The sequence below is a fragment of the Miniopterus schreibersii genome (assembly GCF_964146895.1).
Source record: "Miniopterus schreibersii genome assembly, chromosome: 17".
NCBI lineage: Eukaryota > Metazoa > Chordata > Mammalia > Chiroptera > Miniopteridae > Miniopterus > Miniopterus schreibersii.
In genome coordinates, this window is record NC_138117.1 from 31,863,613 (window position 1) to 31,891,579 (window position 27,967).

A 27,967-nucleotide genomic window follows, 5' to 3' on the forward strand; every position below is an offset into this window, starting at 1 on the left:
TTTTTATAACAACCATTCTAACAGGTGTGAGGTGATATCTCATTGTGGTTTGATTTGCACTTCCAGGATGTTGAGCATCTTTCCATGGACCTCCTGGCCATCTGAGTGTCCTCTTTGGAAAAATGTCTGTTCAGATCCTCCGCCCTCCTTTATTTCTGTCCTCAGCACAAGTCACTATCTAATATGCTATATTTTTCACTTACTGTCTACTTCCCCTGGTCGAAGGTAAGCTCCATGAAGCAAGCGACTCTGTCTAATTTGCTTACTGCTGTTCTTGGTGTTAAAACAGTGCCATGCACACGGAGAGCACTCACAACGTATTTATTCAATCACACAATTTCTCAATATGGGTTACAGTATCCCAAACAAAGGGAAAAATGGTACAAAAAGGGGGAAGGGAGATATAGCTAAAGAAAATGCTAACAAATAAGAGCTATGATTATAGCATTCGTTATGTCTTCTTTCAATCATTTTTCACAACTTTCTAACTGCATTCTTGATGACTATCCGGGATATACACAGTAGGAACAAATACACTAGGGAAGTCCATTCATTTTTCATGATGTTCCTCTTTTGATCTGAAGTCTCTATTCTCCTGGAGTCCTAAGAGAACTGCATCAGCCTCTAGTATAGTTGTGTCTGTTGTCGCTCCCAGGAACCGAGATGTAAGTTCAAGGTCTAAGAGCCGCAGCCGGACTCTGGTTCCTATCTGGTATTTCCTAAATAGTGAAAAAAAAAAGAAAAAAATTCTTTAATTCTGCATATCATAACATGAACCACTAGTTTTAGTACAATACAAATTCTAAAATTTGTGTTGGCTCAGGATAAAGAAATTAACACTAGGTATCTGAGAAATAGTTTTTGACATAAAAATAATTTAGTTATATCAGAATTTTCATCTTAAAGTTGCCTTTAAAGATTTTTATAACCAAAATAAAAATGTATTTCAAACTGAAATTCAAACAAGTTGGTTCTTAAAACTGACATTTATTTTAATATGTCATCATTTATTTTTAAAGTTGGAGAGTATCAAGGGACTAAAAGATTTTCAGATACATTTTTTCTCTAAAATTAAAATCTTTTAAAGGAAATTTTACAAAAGCAAAATAGAAAACAAAATCTAAGTGCAAAGTACTTAGCCACAGGGACTGATTGCATTGTAATTTAAGAGTAATGCCAGCCATAACATGCATGATGGCTCAATTTGGTCAATAACTTTATAATACCAAATAAAAACCGATACTCATTTACCTTTCTTCCTTGATCAATTATTTTAAGAGTTTAAACATCAACATTACAAAAAGGTACAGGTGAGTGAAAATATCCCTACTGATTAAAAACCACAAAGCTTTAAAATCAAAATATATACTGCAAATACTCTAAGTTAATTTTAAAATTAAAATAATTCTATATGAGCAGAAAATGAAGAAGAGAAGTTCTCCCAAACAGTCACTGGAAAACGATTTTGGTAGATAAGAGAATGAACACACTGTCTGGTGAAGTATTCTGAAGGAATTTATAAATGGTCCATGAAACAAACATATAGGCTATTTGGCTTTTTAGTTATTTTTCTTTCTGATTATAGAAGTAAATGTCCTTTTTGTAAAATTTGAAGAATAATAAAGTTAGTCATATTTTCTAGTCCCTCTATAAGTATATATAACATACATGTATGTGTGTGTGTATTTGACAGCAGAGATCACGTTTTTTGTCTTTTTTTAAAAAAATATATCTTTATTGATTTCAGAGAGAGGAAGGGAGAGAGAGAGAAACCTCAATGATGAGAGTCATTGATGGGCTGCCTCCTGCACGCCCCCGAATGGGCATGGAGCCCGCAACCCGGGCATGTGCCCTGACCGGGAATCGAACTGCGATCACCCGGATCCTAGGTCGATGCTCAACAGCTGAGCCACAGCCGCCAGGCTTTGTCTGTTTTAAAAAATTAAAGTGATATCCTAGACTACTGAGGCATAGCTTTACGTCCTTAGAAAACTGCAGCTGTAGAACACATTCCATGTGAAATAGTCGCTGGGAAACCAGGCGAGCCCAGGGCGCAGTGCGGCTGAACGCTCTTGTCCACGTCACCTGCGCTCTGATGGACGCTTTCCTTTGTCTTACAGCGCAACCCACAGTGTTCATCAGCTTTGATTCCTGTTGACTCCTCCCCTCCTCCCCTAAAACCTCCAATTAATTATCAAGTTGTATTCATTTTTGGAAAAAGATATTTCTACAACTTAGCCCTTCAAACCTCATCATCGTGGCTAAAGCTTGAGATACGACAAGCCCTCCCCCGACCCCCGTCTAGTCACTGCTCATGACGGCGCCACATCTGGAATGCTCAGGCATAAACAGCAAGTCCACGTACTTGTCTTCCCGTCCCTTGGCTTCTGCTGCCAGCACTGCTGGAACTTTCCATCTATCTACATCCCACTGGTACTCTAATACCCAAGTAGAACACATCTGATGCCCCTCCCAAGAGCCACATGTCAGAAGGAAGAGTCGGGCCTGGAATGCCGAGAGAAGACGGAGGTTCTGCAGTCCTGGACTTGGGTGCAGATCTGAGCCCTGCTACTTCCTGGCTGGGAACCTTGGGTCCTTTGCTTTCTCTAAACCACAATTTCCTTATCTCTGTTACAGAGATCCAGCCACTTTGCAGGCTTGCTGTGAAGGTTAAATGAGATAACAGACGGAGCACACACAGCACCGTCAGTGCAAATGTCAGCGCCCTCATTCTCTTGTACTAGTGACCTGTGCAAATCTCTGGTCTCCGGTTAGACCGTGTGCTCCCCAAGATCTGGCACTGGATTTATCCGTGTCTGCGCAGTGCCAAAGCAGCAGGTACTCAGATGTCTGCCAATAAATTAACAAGATGCTCGCTGATAAGAGCCACCAGCTCACCAACAGTCTAAAATCTCTATTTTCCTGGCTTTGGCAGCTGCGTGGATTGCTGCATTTATTCAACCTCTCTGAAATCTGCCTGGCACAGTGACTGGCAGAGTGGTTAGCAAATGTCAGTCTCTTCTCCTTCTATTGTTTGTTATTGGCCTGTTTCTTTTTACTTGTTTTTAGGTGTATTACTCATAGGTAGACTATATACTAACCACGATGAGGGGAACAGCGACTTTATAAACAGAGGTTAGCATGTCACAGACACCTGGGACAAAAGTTCTGAGCACAGCCACACTGAAGAGGAAGCCCTCAGTGTAGATGGTTCTGTGTCACAGAAATGCTAGCAATCTCCAATTCAAAAATAAAAACAGAACACCGTGAGGGCCGGTGTTCTTGGTAATTACAAGAGGCAAAACTGTCCCCATTTTTAGATGCAACAGCGTTAATAGTATGATAGCTTTGCCTTCATCTCTAAAAAGTACGGAAATTCTGCAACCGGTTCAGCAAGCTGGTAGAGATGAAAAGCAAACTGCAGGCCTTAGTGTGTGCTGAATGAAGGAAGCATCACCCAATGTACATGAAACAAAACAAAAACCGTCTAAAAGATTCTTTGACTTCTGCTATCGGAAGTACAGTAGTCCCCCTTTATCCGAAGGGAACACGTTCCAAGACCCTCAGTGGATGCCTGAAACCGTGGATAATACCGAACCTGATACATACTATGTGTTTCCCTACACATCCATACCTATGATACAGTTGAATTTATAAATTAGACACAGTAAGAGATTAACAATTATAACTAATAATAAAATACAACAATTATAACAATACACTGTAAAAAGGTTATGTGAATAGCTTTGGGGTCATTTTGAGGTAAATAAGGGTTACCTAAACACAAGGACTGCGATACCTGGACAGTGGATCTGATCACTGTGTACTTAGATGGCGGGGTGGAGACGCTGACACAGGGATGAGTCATGTGCCAGTGCTGCTCACTATGTCAGAAAATCGCATCACCAGAAGCAACACCACCACTGCAGTTTTGTGTTTTAAATGTACCTTTTTTACAGTTTAACTTTGGCTTAATCTTTGCACTGGTAGGAGACCAGTTTCCTCTATACCTGCCATCTAAAAATACATGATTGATGTTCTTACCTTTCAATGGAATGCATTGAAACTTAATCACAATATCAATAATACCAGAACACTGCTGGCCAAGATAACTTTCTGTGATAATGAGAACACGCTATATAATGTGATTATTGAGCAGTTGAAATAGGGCCAGTGTGACTGAGGAATTAAATTTTTAAATTACATTTAATTTTAATTAATTTTGACTTAAATAGCCATATGACCATGCAGCTTTAGACAGTTTCACAATGACAATAAAAATAGTAAATACACTTGTCCTAGAACATATCAATGTACATGTGGCAGAAAGGTTAGTTTTACAGGAAAAATAGCACTTTGAAATAGTTTGTTATAAGTAACTACTAATTAGAATCAGCAATAATAAACAATCAGATCCATGTTTGCCATTACTAACTCCTCAAACATTTCTTTCCTTTCTACTGCTTTTTGTATTATCCCTCAAATCTGTGTGTGACTTTGTACTAGACACACAGCAAGAGAACTGTCTTATTAGCCATTCAGAGGTTAAATTAAATTCTCCAGAAAGACAACTTCCCCATGTTGCAGACATAAAGGTAAGGTACATGGATATCAAGCCACTTGCTTAAGGCCACAAAGTGGTAGGAGAGGATTCACAGACTCTTTTCTCTTCCTTTTCTTAAGTTCTCAATTACCTGTGACTTCTTGCAAGAACTGTAAACTTAATCCCTGTAGGGGTGGTAAGAATTTACCACTTCATATAGTCTTATAATGTCTTCCCTTTGAAATAAAATGTAAGCAATGTTGCTGCCATCCAACTCATTTTAATTGTTCGCATTAGAAAAATAATGAATTTAAAATTATCAGAAAAAATCCCTCCATGGCTTTATGCAATGTTGTCTATTTTTTAAATCTTTTTTTTAAATTAGAAAAAAAACCCAGATATTTATTTTTCAGAAATCTTGTATTTCATATTAAAACCACTGAATGCTGCTGTCTTGAAAGGCAAATAGGACGTCTCCAATAAGCAAATTCAAAATGAAGGTAGTTTTGTCTTCACTGCTGGGTGTGTTTCTTTCTTTTAACTTCAAGTGCTTGCCTCGGACTGATCCTTGTGACTCCAGCCCAAATGGATTCAGGCCCGCCCTTCCCCGTGACGGCTCTCTTCCACTGTGCACGTTTCAGACCATATGCTGCAGTAAATGAGCTTGCATGTATGAGCTGTTTAGGAAAAGGGCAATTAAATCTGGTTTTGCATTTCTGCCTTAAAAACATGGTTTAAAGACTTTCTTTGGAGAGGTTTTGACATTCTTTCCGTAGACATTCTTTAACATCTGTCAGTGTGCGGTGGTGGTTCTCATAGATGATAATGGAGAGACTCTCTCTGACTAGTTCTTTGATACAAATGCATTAAATAATACAAAGCTGACAATTACAAGGCCTGGATTGAACCTCAGTATCCAAAGAGAATACTGTGAAAAATTCTGACTTTGCTAGTCAATTTAGCTGTCTTACTGAAACCATAATTCTCAGAGGTTATAAAAATAGTTCTTTTGAAATCATTAACCACCTATGTTTGCATCCAAGTAAGTTAAAATAGTTTAGAACTTTTTCTGATTTTCTTACAAGTTTTAAGACTTAAGAGGTAAAGTATTTTCTTTTTGAAGAGAAAAAATTAAAATATTACGATTTAATTAACACCAACTTGGTTTTTCTTATTTGTACAAATGTTCACTGCAATGTTGATCTATATGTGAAGCTAGCAACTCGACCACGTGTGTGTGTGTGTGTGTGTGAGAGAGAGAATGTGGGTGTGGGAGTGTGTGAGAGAGAATATGTGTGTATCTTGTGTATACTTTGTTCTTTAAATGAGGTCTAGGCATTACTCATCATTAAAACGCAGTGTAAGAAGAGTCCTAAGGTCTTTTGCAGGTCTATGATTTTATTCTACTTTTAAAAAATTTTAAGTGTTTGAAAACTGATACACTATAGAGTGACATTATGTGTAAAATTGATTAAATATAAATACAAAATGTAAACACTTAAGACTTTTTAATTGGCCACATCAAATATTGTTATAGCCTTAAATACTCAATTAACAATTAACCTTTGTATGTGACCGCTTGGTGTGTTTGGATTGGCCTCACTTTTGAGAACACCACCCACCATGCTTCCTTGACCGTCCAGCCTGTTGCCTCCTTCTGTTCGATCTGTAAGCTGCCTGTCAAGACCTCTCTCCACCGTACTCTCTGCACTGTGCCTTCAAGCACAGCAGCCATGGTGAAAAAAACAAAGGTAGAGAGTGTTCATAAAATTCTATAGCTCTTCAAATTTCCACTCATTAAAATGTAAAATACAGCACAAGCCTTAAGTCCTCATTTTATTATCCCAGTCATTAGAAGATGAAAATGGGAAACAAAAATTACTATAATAACTTCTGATACCAAAAGTCCCTGGAGAAAACTAATGACTATCCCTTTATAAACACTATATACTGTGTGACTATCAAGGAGGAGAAAATAAACAATGCATAGCAACAGGCAACTGGAAACCTATATGCCCTTAGGGAACAAGCAAAGGATGTTGTTCCCAACACCAAACTGTATTTCCTTAACTGCAATCATCCGAAGTAAGGATTTTAATCTTTTTCTGCAATTCTAATATAAACATATGACTTTCTTTTTCTCTTAAACTAAGTTCCTTTTAACCTCACCCTTATCATTGGTATCTTGTGCCACAACAAACAAAAGTTTTGTCTTGTTTAAGCATTAATTTATTTTATGAAATGTGAAAATGAAACATTTTAGCATGTCTAATAAATAAGTGCATATTTTAATAATGTGGAATATGTAGATAATGTAATATATTACAAATGACACCAATAAGGACAGTTATAATCTCTTCTCAGAGTTACAAAATAAGGTATGTTAAGGAATTTGGGAAAGGATAATCCTATCAGCTAACAACCATATTAAGTCTATTTTTATTAAAAAAATTTGTTGCTGATCAGAATATGAATATATATATTCATACCGGAAAACAATTTTGCTTATCTCACATTTGATATTTAAAACGTGCAATGCTAATTCTGCCCTTCTATGTCACATCTGCTCTGACCACTTGTTAGGGAATTAAAGCTATATATCAAAACAACCCCTAAAGGTCCAAGGGGAATAGGGGAGTAAATACTTTCAGGCACCTGAGATATGCTGAGGACTAAAACTGGGACCAAAGTTGGAGCTAGTATTATGGCACCTAAGCAAAAAGGTTTATATTTTGTGGTATATAATTTTTATTTTATGAGAGAAGAAAACATATACATTTATTGCCGGAGATAAGTTGTATCAGTATGGAACAGAGGAAGAGAGAGATCAAGGTCTGATTGTGACTGAGTGTTCATTTTACTCTTGTTTCTGTCTCTCTGAATTACTTACCAAATAAGTATTGTTGAATTTTCAACACCTACTCAACATCTACATGAGGTAAGGAGATATCAACAAAAAATAAAGGAGCTCTCTCATCCCCCCGGCCCACAGAGGCAACACGGAGTGAGAAGCCAGCTTCCAGCAATCTCCTTGGCAGGCGGCAGAAGTACTTCAGCAGCTGGGTCCTGATTTGTGCGCTTTCAACAAGAGGTGAGACTTTCTCGGTTGCCTTTGGCAAGCGAAATGTTTAAGAGACTGTTACTGCAATAGCCTGTGTGGGCTGGTCAGATTGAGACTCCTTCCTAAAAGAATCAGACTCAGGCTGCCACCCAGAAGGTTTGAACAGCCACTCTGCAGGACAAGACCCAGAGTCATTGCAGGGAGGGGAGGGAGGGGAAGAGCAGACACCTACCATGTGCTGACAGGGCTGAAGTCAGGTTGGCTGTAGGACCCTTAGGGCTTGAAACAGAGCTTGTGTCCTGACTGACACATACAGGCCCTGGTTAATATTTGCCCTTTGCATCCCCAAATGGGTACATTTAGTAAACACTCCAGTTCATGCCCCATATTGAAAACTGAGGGCACAGAAGCCTAAGAAGTTCTGTGAAATTAACAGGAAAAAAGACAACGGACTACATAGCCCAGAAAGTACGTCATTTAAAGGCACTTCAGGTGATAAGGTGGTTTCAGATCACTGCAAGCTCAATAACAGTCACCAATGTGGTTTTTCTCCCAAAAAAGTTAATTCAGGTTTAGAGTGAATTAGTACAAGCATATATTCTACATAATACTCCACATAATAATCTCCCTCCATTTTTCTGACCATATCTAGAGCACTGTGATTCATCCTGGCAACCCAATCGGAGGGTCACTGATAACTGGGCCTATCCCGAAGATGGTGAAAGAATCTCGTATTATGCGGAATGAAGAGCTTAAGTGAAGGAGAGCAGTCAGCACACTGAAAAGAAAGGAAAAGAGGACCTTGTAATTGTCTGAAGAATGCAACAGGCTTTAATAGTAAAGAGGCTTAATAATACTTATTGCGTGTGTCTGTTTTGTGTGCCTCAAATAGGCAGAAAGAAGAAAAACGGGTAGAAGTTGTAGGACGGCTGACTTGGCAGGTTTCGGTTTAATCTGAGAACCTTAAAGAGGCTGGATGAAGAGGGATTGGTTGGTTGTGTGTTAATGGAGGAAATCACAGGGAATTCTCTAGATGGACCACTGCTGTGGCAGTGGTGGAGTTTCAATTTAGAACGGGTGAATTAGATGGCATCCAGCTCCTTCCATTTCTAAGCTTTATGACTCTGAGTGCCGATTAGGTCTTCCAACTTCGGAGAGCAGAGAGCAGAGAGCAGAGCACGGAGAAGAAAGAGCAGCCAAACTGTCAGAGGGTGGGTTGGTGTGCGGTAAAAACTTTAAATTAGGGCACCTTTCATCACTCGACTCTTGCAGACCAGGAAGCAGGCACTCGATAATGACCCCTCAGGCACGGGCGCCCGGCCCGGCCCGGCCCCATTTCCAGACGCAGCATCTGTTACACAGGACTAGTTTGCCCATCTGGCTCAAACCCAAAGCTAAAGAGGACTTCTGACATGACTGCTAAATTCTGTTCTAGATAGAACACACACTTAAACTGACCAGGAAAAAGAGTTATTTGACCCTTCCCCAGGCAGGCAATTTCTAAACCATCCTCTTTAGTGTGCAAATGAAAAAAGACTCTAAAAAGCCAAGCACAGCTTTTTCTAATACATATGTTACTGTCTTTAATAAATCTGTGCTCATGTGGACTTTCGAACTTCTACTTTGCAGCGCTGTGCTACACCACACATACCAGGCACTGGACAGACTGTCTGAGAAAATCAGAGTAAATATATATTCTCGGATGCTACCAAACACCTGCAACCTGCTCTGTAAGTGGGGTCTGCACTGGACACCTCCGCCACCCTATCATTGGTCGTCACACTTGCTCCTGACCTTGGCCTCCCATCTCACAGCTGCACTCACGTACTCTCCATCCTGACTAGCAGCCTAGGTGCTGACAGTGTGTGACTCAGAAGGCTGCGGGAATTCCCTGCTCTCTGGGTCATTCCTATCAAAACTGGAGTGTGACTACACAGTGACCGGGGGCTTACGCCCGGCATGTTGATGGTTGATTTTTCTGCTTCCAATCTGAGGAAATAAATTGTTTCTGAGCAGATTGGCATCTGTAGGGTGACTTTGTTCCAAATGCTAATAAAGTAAAATACTGTCAACAAATGTCACTGGAATAAAATTTTGCATAAAAAGAAATATCACACACACCAGAGTCTCCCAATCAAAATCAAAGCATCTACAGGCATGGGTAAAAGTAGGTTTATAGTTGTGAGCACATGAAATAGTTTATTCTTGTATTAATTAATTATTGTATTATTTTCCATATGAAAAACTGTAAATGTACCTTTGCCCCACCCTGTATTTATGATTTAAAATAGTAAATAAAAGCTTTTTTGTTTGTTTTTATTTAGTATGTGGTTCTGGCTACTTCCTTGGGATAAGATAATATTTATCTTAAAGCTTTAACTAGCCAAAACAAACATTCAAAAAATACTAAAAGAACGGTTTTAGGTTAGCATATGACTAATGTAAGTATTTCTGAATAAACTCTTATGCTTTTAAAGTAAGACAAAACAGGGTAGGAGAGTGAATTAAAATTTTCCTTCAGTACTCAAAGGGATTAGTGGTCCTTACTAGGAAACTCTTAACTCTGATGAAGAGTTAAGAAACTCTCCACTACACTGGAGAGTTATAGTGGAAACTCTCCACTATACTGTAGAGGTTGTCTGGATCCGGTTTTCCTGGCCCACATAAATGGACTTCCAAAGTCAGAGACTACAAAATGGGGGGGTGGGGGGGGGTGGCAGGGAGGGATCTCAAGACCCCAGAGCTTTCTAACTTGTCAACAAAAGATGAATGAACAGCAGAATTCTGTTCAGAGAGTATATATCATGTCACACTAACAGCTAAAGAAAGCCATAGTTGATTGGTTTACTGGTCAGAGAGAACTAAAACCCTGGATAACAAACCAACTGACAGGGTTTACAAACAATTCTGTTCCCTAATTCACTCATCTTATGTGAACAACTCTATGAGCTCTATGAGCATATGTCACCTAGGCAAGGTTATCCTTTTTGTGAAATGGAATCACCATAGAATGTACCTGCTGGGATTGCTGGGAAAACTGTATGAGAGAGCACACAGAGAGGACTTAGTAAATGCCCAATAAAAGTCTAGTCAGGACAGGCCTTGATTTAACACAGAACAGTTCAGGCATATAACTAGCTATCTTCTGTCACAATTATCGCAGGTCTGGCTGTCAGGCTTCAGGGGGCTGGCAAACTGACGTAGCAGGAGGGGTTGACTCCTGTTGGGGTAGACAGAAGTTGACAACAGTTTTCAAAGATGTCCTGTTCAAAGAAATTGGGTTTAACTTTCAATGGATGTCAATTAGTGGATGTGCTGGATGAGCAACAGCAGCTGGACTTCTGAGGAAGTGTGTTTCTAGGTCCTAGAGGGCATTTCTGCTGAGAGCAGGGTATTTGTGACCAGAGACACGGGAACAGAATATGAGTCTCAAGGGAGAAGGGCCAGCACGAGTGCTTGCCCTGGGCCTGGGGCTCCAACATCACAGTGATCACTGTCTCTTTCATTTATTCAACAAATATGAAAGGCCCATCTACGGCAGGTACTGCTCTAGCTGCAAGAGTGATCAGGGCACAGAAAGACAGGTTCTAAGACTGAGCACGTATACTGTAGTAGGGAAAAAAGACAATCAACAAACAAATCAACAAGTCCCAAAGGAGAAGGTCTGTCTGTGCAGAAAATTAAAATGAGGCGACAGGACAGAGGGGTGACATCAGAAGGGTGGTAAAGGGAGGAACCTCTGGAGAAGTGACATTTCAGTGGAGCTCTGAATGACAACAAGAAGCCAGCTGGGTAGAGATGGGTGCACGGCAGTTAAGACAGAGGCAGTCAGCTCAAAGGCAGGAGAAAGGGGGCATGTCTAAACAACAAGAAAAGGTCGGTGTGGCTAGAGAGCACTGGGTGACAAAGCACGGGTGACACAGAGACTAGAGGCAGTCTGAGGGCAGTGAGGAAGGCAGGAGGCAGGCCACAGAGTGCTCCACACACCAATGTTTACTGTAGGTGCTCATGGAAAGCCAACAGAAGGGAAGAGAGTGATCGAATTTCTGTTTTGAAGACCAGTCTGGCTGCTCTGTGGAAGATGAACTGTAGGAGCAGGGATGAAATGACGCAGAGTGGAAGACTTGAGGTGCTAACAGGAAATGGATGGGTGGGCACGAGCCGAGCAGTGAGAGTGGGCTGTGCAAGCCCACCAATTCCAGGCCCGCAGCTGCCACATCTAGCCCTGCAGCCAACACTCCTGTCTTGGCTCTAACTCACTCAGGAATCAGAGCTTAGTTGATTCCTCTAATACACTGCTTACACTCTTGTTGGTTTAACAAAGAATTTATGCATGTGTACATCCACCTACTTCCTGTCATAAGTGGTGCAGACCTGGCTGTGAGGTTCTCTGAGGCAGCAGGGTGACTTGGCAATAGAGTTGGATCCTTATGAAGGTAAACAGCTGTTAGCAAAGTTTTCAGAGACATGTGGCAGGATCTAGGGAGGCAGGACTTTCATTTCTAAGCAATGTTTACTCCTACAGTTGCTCATTTATATATGTGTGCATTATAATTTCTCGGCCTTTTGGCTCAGATCAAGTGTATATACATGCACATGAGTCTGTTCGGGCTGCTATAGCAAAATACCACAGACTGGGTTCTTTTTTTTTTTAAATATATCTTTATTGATTTCAGAGAGAGGAAAGGAAAGGGAGAGAGAGAGAGAGAAACATCAGTGATGAGAGAGAGTCATTGATCGAGCCCGCATCCTGGGCATGTGCCCTGACCGGGAATCGAACCCCGATCGCCTGGATCCTAGGTCAACGCTCAACCACTGAGCCACGCCCGGCCGGGCTAGACTGGGTTCTTAAACATCAGAATTTTATTTCCTCACAGTTCCATAGGCAAGAAGTCTCCAATCAAGGTTCTGCCTGATTCAGCTTCTGGTGGGGCCTCTCTTCCCTGCTTGCAGACTACCGCCCTCTCACCATGTCCTCACATGCCCTTCCCTCATACACACACATCCAGAGAGTACTCTCATGTCTTCTCTTTTTATTAGGACACCAGCCCCATTGAATTATGGCCCCACACTTATGGCCTCATGTAACCTTTATTAGCACCTCACAGGCCTTATCTCCAATACAGTCACATTGGGGGTTAGGTCTTCATTCATCATACGAACATAACAATGTTATTGTCATATAAATCCTTATTTCTGTGAGTACATGCAAATGTTCAATTTATTTGAAACATACTTGTTAACATTATGTACCAAGCAGATACTCAGTATATGAAGATAAGTCTGGGTCTTAAAGAGTTCCGAGTCTACTGGGGGAGATAAACAACTATGATGAAATATGGAATACTAATACTAGAGGCATAGGTAAATGCAAAGAATTCTATTAGGAAAGACAGGCCAGGGAACTGTTGGGTGAAAAGCTGACATTCTGTGAATTTTATAGGAGTAGGAAATTCAGCAGCGAGACTGACAAGAAAATCCAGCCCTACCTCAAAACTCAACCTCTATGCGAAAGGTCTCCTCTGACTACCCCAGTCTGAAGGTATATATCCTTTTACTGAGTTTCAAGAATAACTAGTTTGCAGATTCACTTGGCCATTAATGAAGTAGTGCTCTGAGGTCTGGCTTCTACTACTGTCTTCAACTACTACTTAAATCTCTCATTACCAACAACTTTTAATGAGAGCCTGCTTGTTTTCTAAATAGAATGTAGGCTTCTTCAAGGTAAGAATCAGATCAGATGAACCCTTCAATGTAGAGGAAGCTCAGCAAATAAAAGTTGCTTTGATTTGGTGTCAAGACTAAAGGATATAGAAGAGAGAGGTTAGATATGAGAATTAGCTCTATAATCAGGTTCTGACTCCTCACTAATGAAGAGACTATTACTAGTTCATTTCTCTGGGTCTCACGTTTTTCTATCAAAAGACAGAGTTGACTAGATATCAATGGTTCTTACAAGCTCTAAACCTTCATGAGCGTACTAATTCAATCTCTCATTCAACAACTCACCTAATTAGGGGTGACCTTACAGGTTCCAGGCTCTATTACTTTTTATAGTCTCCTTTCCCTTCTTGTTCAGATTTTATGTAAGCAATTAAAAGGCCATTAAAATTCATCCCGGACCCTCAACTACTGAGAGCCACTAAGAACAAAGAAGGCAGCTTTGATAATCACAGCGGTTTCAGAGACCTTTGACCTTGGCTAGAATTTGAAGGAAAAAGAATCCTCATGCCTGGCCAGTGTGGCTCAGTGGTTGAGTATAGACCTAGGGTCTAGGAAACTGAGGCTCAATTCCTGGTCAGGGCACATGCCTGGGTTGTGGACTCGATAAGGCGTGCAGGAGGCTGCCTATCAATGACTCTCTCTCATCATTGATGTGTCTATCTCTCCCTCTTCCTTCCTCTCTCTGAAATCAATAAAAACATATTAAAACAAACAAACAAACAAACAAACAAAGCCCTCATGTACTGTTGGTGAAAACAGTCATTGGTATAGCCACTATGTGAAACAGTATGGAGGGTCCTCAATACTTAAAAATAAAACTATCACTTCTGGGTATGTATCCAAAGAAAAAAAGAACACAGAATATTGAAGAGATATCTACACTCTCGTGTTCACTGTAGCATTACTCACAACAGCCAAGATATGGAAACAAACTAAGCACCCATCAACAGTATGGTGTCTACGTACAATGAAATGTTATTCAGCCATGAGAAAGAGGAAACTCCTGCCATTTGGGACAACATGGATGGACTTTCAGGGCAGTATGCTGGGTGAAATAAATCAGACATAGAAAGACAAATACTGCATGATATTATTTATATGTGAAATCTAAAAAAAAAAAGTCAAACTCATAGAAAGAGAGTAGAAAAGTGGTTACTAGGGGCTAAGGGATGGAGGGAATAGGGAGTAGTTGATAATAGGGTACAAACTTACAGCTACAAGAAGAAAAGGTCTGAGGATCTAATGTATAACATGGTGACTAGAGTTGGTAACACTATGTTGTATAACTAAAATTTGCTAAGAGTAGAGCTTATACATTCTCATAAAAAATATGTGAGGTGATGGATGTGAAAAAAATCATTCTATATTATATTTAACATAAAAGGGGGGAAGAGAGGAACAACTAAAAATATTCAATCAATTCTTAAAGTATAAATTTTAACCTTAATATAGAGTTAACATCTCTGTTAACATCTAGTACAGCATAGCTAGTTGTTCTGCTTCAACTATTCAGAAGACCAGGGCAGATAACACTGGCAAGCAAATTACAGAATACTCACTTCTGCTCTCTAGTGATTAAATTTAAACATGTAGTTTAAACATTAAACAATATGATATTTACATTTAAACAAAAAACATTCCAGGTATACACAAAGAAATCGCTAAAATGGAAAACATATCTATTTTGCACCTTCTATTTGCAACAAAACTTTATCCTAAATGAACAAGTGGGCTAAGAAGAAAGAAACTCAATTAAAAAGAGATTTTCTTTAACAATTCTGAATTAGACTAGTTAAGTAATTACAAAAAAAAAAAACAAAACCCAAGAAACAAAACAGTTCCATTTGAAAAGTGGTTACAGTTCTAACTTTACAGTTACAAGCTCCTGTTGGATGACAGTGAATGAATTAGTTGTTAAAAACTAGTGCTTGCAAAGTCACTCCGATGCCCAAGTACGGGACAGGCTCCATGACCACAAAACTCTGCCAGCTCTACCTTTTAAATGGACTTTGCCAAGATGAGTATGTTATTAGCCAGGCCTGGCTGAAACAATCCACTGCTCACAAAGCTACTCAAATGTACTGTCTCCACTGAAAATCACAGCAATGCAACAATACATCACTGCTCAATTCCCACCACAGGCAACACTCTGTCCCCAACAAAGAAGCCTCACATTCTACGTCTGCAGAAACCCCCGTCCAGCCCAAGACTCAGGGCTGCCAAGAGGAACATCTGTGTGCGCGACAGGACACAAAACTGGCTCTCTTCTTGTTCCTTTCTTTCTTGTCCTTTCTGTCTTCTCCTTTTTTATTCCCTAGACAATATGCTGGACGACTGCTGGGTAAGGAAATGGCCTTTCATTCCCTTCCTCTTCCCTTTTGTTTGTTTGTTTCACACGACAGTCAAACAACTACATCTGCCATCTACTACCAAGTTCAAATCCTGAAAACACAGTCAAGTTTATTTTCTGACTACATCTGAGCTTAGACTTGTAGTCATTGGAAGAATGCTGGCTTTAAAGGTGAAGACCTCTAACAGTATATTAATAAAAGAAGCAATCCAATTCTGAGAATATTCTAAAATGTCATTATATTTATAGAGTGATAAAGTCAAATAAAATACTAAAAAATGGTAATATACCATTAAGATTAAAAAAGACTTGTAAACTACATGTTCCCTGTAGAAAATTTATGATATAAGCTACTATTTCCACATGAATATTATATTTTTGTGTTTTATACCAAGAAAGACTTCTATTATGCCTATCTTTATCTCAAATCAATATCTGGACTTAAAGAAGTTAAAGAAATTAAGACACACCAAGAGGCAAATGGACAAAGACTATGACTAAGAATTCTCCAGAGAAAAATTACAAGTTACAGGCCCCTAACTTCTATCTGCTCCCCAAACAAAAGAAAAACAATGCTCAATTTGATTAATGATCAAATAGATGCAAACTAAATCTAGATACTTTTGTTATTACTATGACTAATATTGAAAAACAAAGTGCCCATGTTTGCAAAGGAATGGACTAGTTGGAATTTTAAGTTAGTACTACCTTTCTAGAGACCAATTCAGCAACATGAGTGTTTATGCCAATGGACTCAGCAATTTTACTTTCAGGATTTTATCCTATACAAGTGAGGAGAGATGAGCATAAGGATGTTTACTGTAGCTTTATTTAAAATAGAAACCATTGCCAGGCCGGGCATGGTTCAGCCATTGAGTGCTGACCTAGGATCCAGGCGATCGGGGTTCAATTCCCGGTCAGGGCACATGCCTGGGTTGCGGGCTTGAGGCAGCTGACCAATGCCTCTCTCATCATTGATGTTTCTATCTCTCCCTCTCCTTTCCTCTCTCTGAAATCAATAAAGATATATTTAAAAAATAATAATAATAAAATAAAATAGAAACCATTTAGAAATAGCCAAATATTCAGCTACAAAGGATTTGTTAAATAAATGATGATATATCTCTACAAGGAGGACTATACAACCGAGAAAAATGAGTTAAGGGAATATGTGGTAAAAAGAAAATGTTCGCTGCATATATAATAAAAATAGGTTACAAAATATGATATATGACGGCAACCCACCTTCTAAAAAGTGTACGCTTGCTTAGAAGAAATAAAAATGTTAGTAATAGTATTATCTCATGGTGGGATGGTAATAATTATTCCATAATAAACATACCATTAGTTTTAATAAACATACCATTAGTTTTAGAACCAGAAAAAAGTCTCTGAATTATTGCCTTTTAGAATTGATGGCAAATTTTAACTTATTATCATTAAAGAAATAAAAGGTAACTCATTCCTTCTCAAAGACACATTAACACTTTCCTGGGTTTTCAGAAACTGTTCCATAGATATGTAAAATTTCACAAGAAAGCGGCAGCAAGAGATATACAGGAAAAGGGCGTCAGTACAATAATTTAAGGGAATAAGAGCAGAATAATCTCTTAGACTTACCATTTTAAGTAGTAACAGGCAATCACAAAATCATAACTCACAAAGTTTAATTAAGATTGAACTGACACTGATTTTCATTCCTGAAAGGCCTATCCATGTGAAATATATCTCTAATTTTTAGTAGACTGAAACAACATAAACAACAAACTAAAATGTGTATGTGTGTGTAATTAATGGTAGAAATGGAATAAATGGAAAAAAACAAAGATTTTTATTCTTTAAATCAAAGACAACTGGATATTACCTTACACTACAAGCTGGATTACAAAGGAAATCACTTTCTGATTTTATTTTAAAAGGATAAAGGTATTATCTAATATTTTACATTTACCACATTCACTCTCCTCTGACATGTACACAGGAGCCAGGAAGCTACAAGCAGCTCTGTGTCAGTTCTGAAAGCATGGAAAGCGTGGGCTTGAGCCCTCAAGTTATATCATTGCGTTTTCATGACACACTTTGTAAACTAGCTTTAAGTCACATACCTTTTTGTGATTCTGATACAGTAACCTGTATTTATTTTGAAAAAAATAAAATTATTTGCTTAAAATGGTAAAAGAAAAAAAAGGTGTTTGCAGAGCAGCTGTTAAATAAATGAGAGAGACAGAGCTGTCCTCTATTAAGTGATACAAGTTTATTATGCAGCATTTAAAATTCATCACTGGAAAAGCAAGAAGGTCTCCTTGCTTGTGATCTGGATTTCTCTGTACACAAGAAGTTCATGTTGTATCTTAAAGTATTCTTATTCTAGAAGCTAATGAATTCAACTATTGTGCTCACTAGCATACGACCAAATCATGTTCATAAATAAAATTAAAGGGCAAATAGCAAAATAGATATGTGAAGACCTGCCAACAAATAGTATAGGATGTACAGACTCCTCTGATTTAGTGCCTGAATAAGTGTCCTGGGGGTTATTTGTCCAACCAGGGAAACATGAGTGCCTTGTCACCAAGACCTGGTGAGGATGCCACAGAGACATGTATGTATTTCCGGAGCACTGGCCTTGTTTTCAGTGGAGTTGATTTCACTCCTGCTGTTTGCCTCGCGTGGTGCTTTGCACTTCATGTGTTACTTCGTTGACTCTCACACTACAACTTTAGAAGTACATGCTCCTAGCACCGTTTTCCAAGGGAAAACACTTTCCCAGAGTCACAAAGCTAGGAAACAGTAGCGCAGGGACTCAAACCCTGTTCTCTCACTCCAGGCTGTGTTCTTTCACTGTTACTGGATCAAGAGGAGTAAACTGATTGAATGCTAGAATCACAGGGTACCTACATTATGACTGAATTTTAGCACCGAACGCCACATCTCCCCGCTCACTGTCAGTTTCCTGGGCCTCAGACACTGACGGAATCCATGTGTTTACCCGAGTTAGGTCCAAACTAAGTGTCTGACATATAAGAATTCATAGATAACTGGACAATTTTTTTTTAATGTCAAAAAATTGACTGTCAATTAGGACTTCACAGATTTCTAAAGAAGCTGGACTATAAATGGGTTTTCTGTTCAGGGAACTCTGATTCAATCCCATAAATAAGTAAAAACAAAACAAAACAAAAAAGCACCTGTATATGCATTTACAAGTATCTGTGAAGTAAGTGAAAGCAAACATTGAACATGAAGCCTTGTCTGAGTGGAGGAGTCTTTGTGTGAGCTGAGCTGGCTGGGTGAAGGGGTTGCTGGGCGGGGGAGGGTGGAGGGGTGACATCTGTTCCCAGTTTCTACAGACAGGCACCAGCAATCCCAGTTTCAGAGACACTTACTCAAAGACTAGAGCAGAGTTCCTCTACAAATTCCTTAAGACTAGATCAGTGACCTTGCCCAACTTTCACTTAGGATCTTCACCCTCCCCTCACGATTTGGCTTGCACTGAAAAGATATCCTTTGCGATGGACCATCTTCTCACACACCTGAGAGCAGGACATCCCTCGGACAAAGTTTCTTGCTCAGATGCACAGTGATTCCATAAGTCTCATCCTGATGCAGTTGTGCAATCAAACATTTTTTATGTCATCAATCAGCCCGTTATTACTTTTTGAACACTCTGCCTGCATGGTCATTTTAAAGCAGAAAGTATTCCTAGGCAGAGTGCCTATAATGCACATTCTTCCTGACATTTTTAGGTCACTGTGAACATAACAGCATTTATTTTTAATGTTAAATTTATTTTTAATTTAATTTAATTTTTTCCATCACCATTTATCCCCTCTATGCCCTCTTCTACCTCCACCCACTCCCCTCTTCCCATGCAATCACCACACTGTTGTCCATGTCCAGAACATAACTGTTTTTAAAAATTTACTGCACAAGCAATATATTGTTAGGTCTCAGTCATCATTAAGAAAATCTGTACCCTCAACTAATATCATACTCAATGGTGAAAAACTGAAAGCTTCCCTCTAAAATCAGGAACAAGAGAAGGATGTCTATTCTCACCACTCTTATTCAACATAGTTCTGGAAGTCCTAGCCAGAGAGAGCAATCAGGCAAGAGAAATAATAAATAAATAAATAAATAAATAAACAAACAAACAAACAAACAGACATCCAAATTGGGAATGAAGAAGTAAAAGTGTCACTTTCTGCAGATGACATGCTTCTATGTACAAAAAATATTAAAAACTCCACCAAAAAACTATGAGAAATAAACGTCAGTAAAGTGGCAGGATACAAAATCAATGTACAAAAATCCACTGCATTCCTATATACCAACAATGAAATTTCAGAAAAAGAAATGAAAAAAAGCAAATCCTTTTGCAATTGCAACCAAAAGAATAAAATACCTACAAATAAACTTAACAAAGGATGCGAAGGACCTATACACTGGAAACTACAGAGCATTACTGAAAGAGGTTGAAGAAGACACAATGAAGTGGAAAGATATTCCGTGTTCATGGAATGGAAGAGTCAACTTAGTTAAAATGTCCATATTACCCAGAGCAATATACAAATTTAATGCAATCCCCATCGAAATCCCAATGTCATTTTTCAAATAGAACAAAAAAATCATTAGATTTGTATGAAACCAGAAAAGACCAAAGCAATCCTTAAAAAAAGGAATTAAGCTGGAGGTATGACACTACCTGACTTCAAATTATACTACAGAGCAAATTATACTACGATAACCAAAAGAGCATGGTATGAGCAGAATAACAGACACAAAGGCCAATGGAACAGAACTGAGAGTCCAGAAATAAGACCGCAGATAATTTTGACAAAGGAGCCAAAAACACAACGGAGAAAAGATAGTCTCTTCAATAAATGGTGCTGGGAAAACTAGAAAGCCACATGCAAAAGACTGAAACAATTAAAGTCTGTCCCCATGTACAAAAATTAATTCAAAATGGATCAAAGACCTAAATATAAGATCTGAAACAATAAATCACATAGAAGAAAACATAGGTACTGAACTTATGAACCTTGGTCTTAGAGAAGATTTTATGAATGTGACCCCTAAAGGCAAAGGAAGAAAAGGCAAAAATAAATGAATGGGACTGTATCAAACTAAAAAGCTTTTGCACAGCCAAAGAAACCACCAACAAAACAAAAAGGCAACCAACCAAACAGGAGATATTTGCAAACAACAGCTCCAACAAGGGGTTAATATCCAAAATATATAAAGAATTCATACAAGTCAACACCAAACAAACAAATAATCCCATTAAAAATGGGCAGACCACCTAAATAGATACTTCTCAGACCAAGAACATACAAATGGCCAACAGATATATAAAAAGATGCTCAACTTCACTAGCTATCAGGGAAATGCAAATCAAAACTACAATTAGATACTACCTCCCACCTGTTAGAATGGCCATTATCAACAAGACAAGAAATAACAAGTGCTGGAGAGGGTGTGGAGAAAAGGGAACCCTCCTTCACTGCTGGTGGGAATGCAGACTGTTACAGCCACTACGGAAAACAGTACGGAGGCTCCTCAAAAAATTAAGAATAGATACCATATGACCCAGTAATTCCTCTCTTGGGTAACTACTCAAAAAACTTGAAAACATTTATTTGCAAAGATACATGCACCCCTATGTTCACTGCAGCATTATCCACAGTGGCCAAGACATGGAAACAACCAAAGCGTCCTCTGATAGGGGACTGGATAAAGATGTGGGACATATACAATGGACTATTACTCAGCCATAAGAAAAGATGAAATACTGCCATTTGTGACAACATGGATGGACCTTGAGAATATGACGCTAAGCAAAATCAGTCAGAAAAAGCTAAGAACCATGATTTCATTCCTATGTGGGATGTAAAACTGAAAGCAACAAATGAACAAACAAGAAAAACAAACAAAAACTCACAGACAGAGAAAACATGGTGGTTACCACAAGGAAGGGGGGTAATAAAGCATAAAGGGGGCCAAATACATGGTGATGGAAGATGATCTGACTTTGGATGGTGGGCCCACAATGCAATATACAGATCACGCATCATAGAAATGTATGCTTGACGCCTATGTAATCTTATTGACCAGTGTCACTCCAATAATTTAATAAAAATAAAATAAATGAAAGTAAAACAATAAAGAAAGAAAGCAAATATGTTAGTAAATATTTCACTGTAGGTGTTCTTTTGAAGAAGAGTTTTTCTGGCTTCTGTCCACAATGTTATCGTTACCCCTCCTGTGCCCCTGGGCCTTGCCTTAATTTCCTAGAGGGTTTTGAAAAGTAAACTGGGTCTAATCCGGGCAACCAAATCGTCTTATTCAGAAATACATGCTAATGAGGGCTAAATTGGAAACACTTTTTCAGTTATAGTAAGCACTGGAGGTCGCTGGGGATGTGCTAAAGGCTGATTTCTGGGCCTCATCCGCAGATCCTCCGATTCCTCACGTCTGGGTGAGATTAATGGATTACACACGGAGCAGAATGTGTGGTAAGAAGACGCCAGGCTTTCACACAGGGGTCTGTGGCCACTCTTTTTAGAACTCATTCATTATCTGCAGGTTCTCTGCTCTGTTCTGGAGACTGTCATTAAAGGAATCTTACCCTAGTCAAAATGATGTTTAAAGTTTCTCTTGTAAATTTTGCCGTTGACATCAGTCTTGCAGGTTGGCGTATAGACTACACATTTGGAAAGAACATCAGACAGATGATGAAGAAGCCCTGCCTTTATTTCACAGCAAAAGAAACTACAGAGCAGAATCTTTCTTTTCCACCTTCTCCAAAGGTGGTGTGTAGCTTTCCCACAGTATCGGGTTGCTGGTCTAGGTACACACACAACCTAGGTGATAATTCACTTAGATTTAAACTACCTTTTTCAAAGCCAGCTTTTCCAAACAATGCATCATCTACATTTGAAATGCGAGGTGAAATTCTACCACCACTCTCAAAAAAAGGGGCAAGGGGGCTATTGTACTGGACAAAGGAAATGGAGAAAAGTACTGACAGTACAAGCAACCTACAGTACCCTTGGGGGAGAAAGATTGTTGAAAGAGTTTTCTCACACATGAAAAGCAATGAAGAGCATAACATCGATTATATTTCATTACTTTTTGGACGTAGGTATTGGAATACCTGAAAGGAATTTGTAAATACCCATCATTTGTAAATACCTATTATTCCCTCTTCCCACTAATAGATAAATAAGTGATATAAAACTGATCTTAAAAATAAAATTAAAATTTTAAATCAGATTAATGGAATGCTAGCCCTAATCCTAGAAAAGGGCATATATTTAAGAAAAAGTGAGACATACAATCTTTGATAATTACTTTATAAATTTAATCATTTGGAGAAAATATGGGTGGGGCAAAAGTAGGTTTACATTTGTGAGTACACAAAACAGTTTATTCGTGTTTTATTATTTATTAATTATTGTATTATTTTCCATATGAACCGTAAACCAACTTTTGCCCACCCTGTGTGTAAAGAGATTAAATAATAAATAAGTAAGCAAGTCAGACAGACCTGAGACTCAACTTAGAAGCCCTAATGCACACACAGTTCCCTGCTGAGGTGACAGAATTCGGAGCACAGTGAACTTAAAGCTGCAGGGGAAACATTTCTGATTTGCTTCAGACTGTTCAGGGCCTGTATTTAATCCCACAGGAAAGCTGGTAACTCAGTGGCCACAGAGACTGTGCTGAGCCCCAGGCGACGGGCCTAGGCTGCACTGAGGAAGTGATGCCTTTGGAAGAAGGGGAAATGAAGTCACACTTTCAAAAGATTCACAAATTGTCACTGGCATGAACAACACTTTATAACTACCTCAAGATGGCTCAATCTCAAGAAGTGACTGCTCACAGTGAAAGCAGTAGACCTTTGGGATTTTGAAGATGAGTCTCCAAATCCCAGATTTACCCCCAGAATTCTGGCTAAATGACCAATTCCAGGCAATGTCTGTATCCTCTGGTTTCAGCAACACTAGTTTCTTTCATGAGATGTCTGAAAACAAAGCTGGGAGGCCCAGTACTAGAAGCCTGGAGTCAGAGGTGCTATGGGGTCAGCTCTCAAGAATAGCAGCGTTTTCACTGACCTATCAAGCCTCTCTGCGCAACACTGAACCAGTATCTGTGCACTTTTATCGTTTCAAGTTAAACTGTTGTTGAGATTGTTTTTAAAGTGCTAAAAAAATTAATAAATATTTAAAAATTTTCTAAGCTATTATAACTATGGCTAATATAAGAAGAAAACCTCATATGCTATCCACAGATGAAAGGAATTTTGAATATGTGGCCCACTTGTGAATAAAACAAAAAATCCATAGTAGTATGTTCCTGTCCTAAGTCACTCAGGAAGGGGTGACTCTAGGAAGGGAGGTTGGCAAGAAACTCAACTAAAACGTCAAAATCCTTCTATCAATTACCTATATTTTAAGGAAGAATCAATAGTCCTATTTCATTCAATCTGGGCGAGATCTTAGATTAAAAGCCCTCCCACACACCTCTGCCAATTATCTTGCTCATACTTGTGTTAAATTTTTTCGTTAATAGCAAGTGCTACTTCCCCAGCGGTGAAGCTGGCTTGCAGCTGCCTCTGCAAACCCTGCCAGCGCTGTACAGTACAGCTGCCTCACCCGTCCAGACAGATGAAAGAAGTGTGCGCAAGTCCCAGTCTGCTGCTGGCAGTGGCAGTAAAGGCAGCTGCTTGCCTGTCCTGTTGCTGTCCAGTGTGTTCGGTGACAACAGTGACAGAGAAGAAGGAAAGAACAAACACAACCAACTTCTACCCAAAACACATTCTACTATCCAAATCGTTTTCTTCATGGGATATTACATTGTGTTTGATTTTAATTTTAGATTCCTCAGCGTTCTATGCACAGAATCAGAACCTTATGATTATATAAACATTCCTGATTTCTACTTTAATTTTAATAAACTAAGCAATAATCTTAAAAGATTTGTGTCCAAAAATTTAAGAGTTACAAACAACTGATTTTTCTAACACTAGCATTGCTATAAAGTTTCAAAATAACCTGAAAATCATACCAGGATACAACTGAATTTGAGGAAACAACAATTTGATAGGAACTAACATTTGCAAGAGTCTGTACCATTAAAATAGCCCTCTTTGCATACATTCAATATGGATTAAAAGTCTAAATACAGTTTATAAACAGAACTGTTATTTATATTTCTCTTTGAGGAAACATTTTTACTTTATTAAAAAATATTTACTATTCTTGATCATGATGTCTGCAATTTACTTTGAAGTATTTAAAACACACTTATGGCCGGCTGGCGTGGCTCAGTGGTTGAGCATCAACCTATGACCCATGTGATTGCAGTTCGATTCCCGGTCAGGGCACATGCCCAGGCTGCGGGTTCGATCCCCAGTAGGGGGCGTGCAGGAGGCAGCCAATCAATGACTCACTCATCACTGATGTTTCTCTCTCTCTCTCCCCCTCTCCCTTCCTCTCTGAAATCAATAAAGACATATTTTGAAAATTAAAAATAAAAAACAATACACTTACATACATTTCAGGGTGGTCAACTGTAGTCATAATAAAAATCCTTATTTTAGAGGTGGCTACTATAAATACCTCTATTATCTGTATTTCAGTGGACAACTGACCCTTTGCTAATCACCATACTGAATGTTGGAAAGGTTTCTTTGGTGAAAATAGTGAGCTTTAACTGGTATGATGAATATTAATGAGGTCCCATTTGTGAAATAAAAAGCATTTAAGAAATATAGGCTGACTAGTATTTTAATGACCTGGCCCATGCTTTCAAGAACATGGCCTAGGCACCCACTGGGGCACCCTCATGGATGACTCCCTTCTTTAAATTAAACACTCCTCTAGCCAACCTGAAGGGTGGAGGAGTCTGTTGCCTGTTGCTGGCTATGTAGGAGGCACAATTCCCCCTTAAGGGACCCCTTTCTGCAAGGTGTCGGTCAGAGCCTCTCTGAGGACTGAGAGATCGGGTTTCCTCAAGTTCCAAGAACTGCCTCGTGCCTGCTTATGAATGAATGTTCAGTTAACCTCTATCTGTGTGTGTCTGTATGTGCAGCCAAATCGGGTCTGAAATTTACTGCCATTATAACTTGAGAATGACGTTATAAAAACCAGCTAGTCCTTACCTACTTCCAATTTCCTTGGAGGCTACCATTATCTACCAAAAGGAGCCTAGTGTAGGGCATGACCACGCCGGCTCAGGTCAGTGTGGGACAGCAGAGAGACATGGATGCTTAAGAATAATCCCATTGAAAGCCAACATCTTGTCAGATGCAAAATTTCACATCAATATACAACTATGACTATCAAGGGACATTTATTAATATAGTTAGGCTGATCAGCATAGGGACACCTGACTTTACAACAAAACATATAAAACACAGTAAGTTTTAATGAGGCCAGTATGTAATTTTGGAAAGTTGAAGCATCCTGGTCACGTGGAAAGGTCTTTCGGAAATTGGTTATAGTTTATTACAGAAAAGTACATGCACACACAGAACAATTGTGTTGAAAGAAGCCTAACCACAAGGCAGTGTATTTATAAATATAAATTTACTTTTCTAAATTCTCTGGGCAAGAGAACTGAGAATAAACATACCTAAAACAAACCTAAGTACATATATAGGGAACTTGGTATATAATAGGGAAAGCATTTTAAATTTGTGAGGAAAAGATGGGCTATTCAATAAACTGCACTGGGAAAACTGGCTTTACATCTGGAAAAAAAAAAAATCAGATCTCTGTATCAAGCCACACATTGAAATAAGCTATATAATGAGTACAGGGTTTCCTTCGGGCTGATGAAATAAAATATTCTGGAACTAGACAGTAGTGAGGGTTGCATAACATTGTGAACGTACAAAATGCCACTAAATTTTATGCATTAAAATGGTAAGTTTTATATTACATGTATTTTACCACAATTAAAAAGGTCTAACACAATTTCAAGACCAAATTTTGCTTAGTAAAGGTTGTTAAGATGGGAATCTAAAACCCTTCTTGATCCTAATGCTTTGTTTTAAACACCAATTCAATGCTTACTATTTTCTAAATACTTCATGAAGCCACTCTTTGCTTTACATCCCAATGCCACTGCCCCAAGTTAAACCATCAAAATGTCACACCTTGACTATGGCAATAATCTGTGACCTCTCCTCTGGGCCAACTCGCCCTTCTTTCCACCTGAAGACTGTCAACTCCATGTGCTCCTAGAGTAGTCTGTAGAAAATGACCCACCCACTGCCATGAGATCTAACCATATGATATCCCCTTACTTCTCAGGTTTGCTCTGAGGATTAAATCCACTACAGCATATAGCACAGTGCTTGGCACATTGTAGAAACTTAAGAAATGTTAGTGACGCCCTTGAAAAGCAAGATTTATCAACCCCATTATACAGAGGAGCTCAGCAGTCTCAGAGAAGTTAAATCACTGAACCAAAACACCTTGATAAGTATTGGAACCAGGTTTGTCTGGCTCCAGCCCTAGCAGATCCTGACAAGTCTGAGTCAGTCCTGGTGGTATCTCCCTGGCAATGGCTGCTTCACAACTCGGCCAGTGATGAAATCCTGGCCAATGGCACATGGAGGAATGTCTGCAGGGGAACTCCACGAAAAGTTTTCTTACTCTGAAGAGATACAAGAAAGGCATGCCCCTTTTCTGCATCTGTAAATTGTTGATTCTGGACATGATAAATGGGAGTAACCATAAAGGGATCGGGCCTAAGTACAGACCTGTATGGAGAAGAGGGCTGGTCTAGAGGAGAGAATCACAAAGAGGAGGGTGTCAGGCTCTTACACAACTGAATGACAACTGCCTGGCCGCTGGATTCCTTTGTTATGTTCATTATTTAAACAAAATTTCCTTATCATTTAGGACCCTAAGGTTGGGTTTTCTGTCACTTGCAGCTGAAAGCTGACAGGATCTTGATACATATATCACGCCTTGGATAGTAACACAGATCTCATGGAACCTATTTTATCAACTTTGGAAATCAGCTGCCCATTCCTTTGAGAGGTTCCCCACCCTCCTTTCCCCAAGTAAATTTTATGTATTACCAAGCCCTTATTTAAATCAAACCACTTAAAAACACCCTCTTCCAAAATTTGTTAGAATATCTTCAGTGGTTTCTATAATCGAGAAGATACCATTTTATTCATATAGATCAAGATGTATCGTGATGGCCTTAACAGGGGATATTAGAAAGAAAAAGAGGTTTCTAGTAAGCCTACTTTCTTTCTCTCTCTTCC

General features: G+C 39.1%; 1 protein-coding gene across 1 annotated transcript in view; it reads right to left on the reverse strand.

Moving 5' to 3' along the window:
- Nucleotides 1-306: 306 nt before the first annotated feature.
- MRPS28 (mitochondrial ribosomal protein S28) overlaps nucleotides 307-27,967 on the reverse strand; it is a 75,194-nt gene continuing 47,533 nt past the window's right edge. Inside the window, exon 3 of the mRNA XM_081117112.1 lies at nucleotides 307-719. Within this exon, the coding sequence (XP_080973238.1) occupies nucleotides 551-719 (169 nt within the window). The 3' untranslated portion in view covers nucleotides 307-550. The remainder of the gene's footprint in view (nucleotides 720-27,967) is intronic.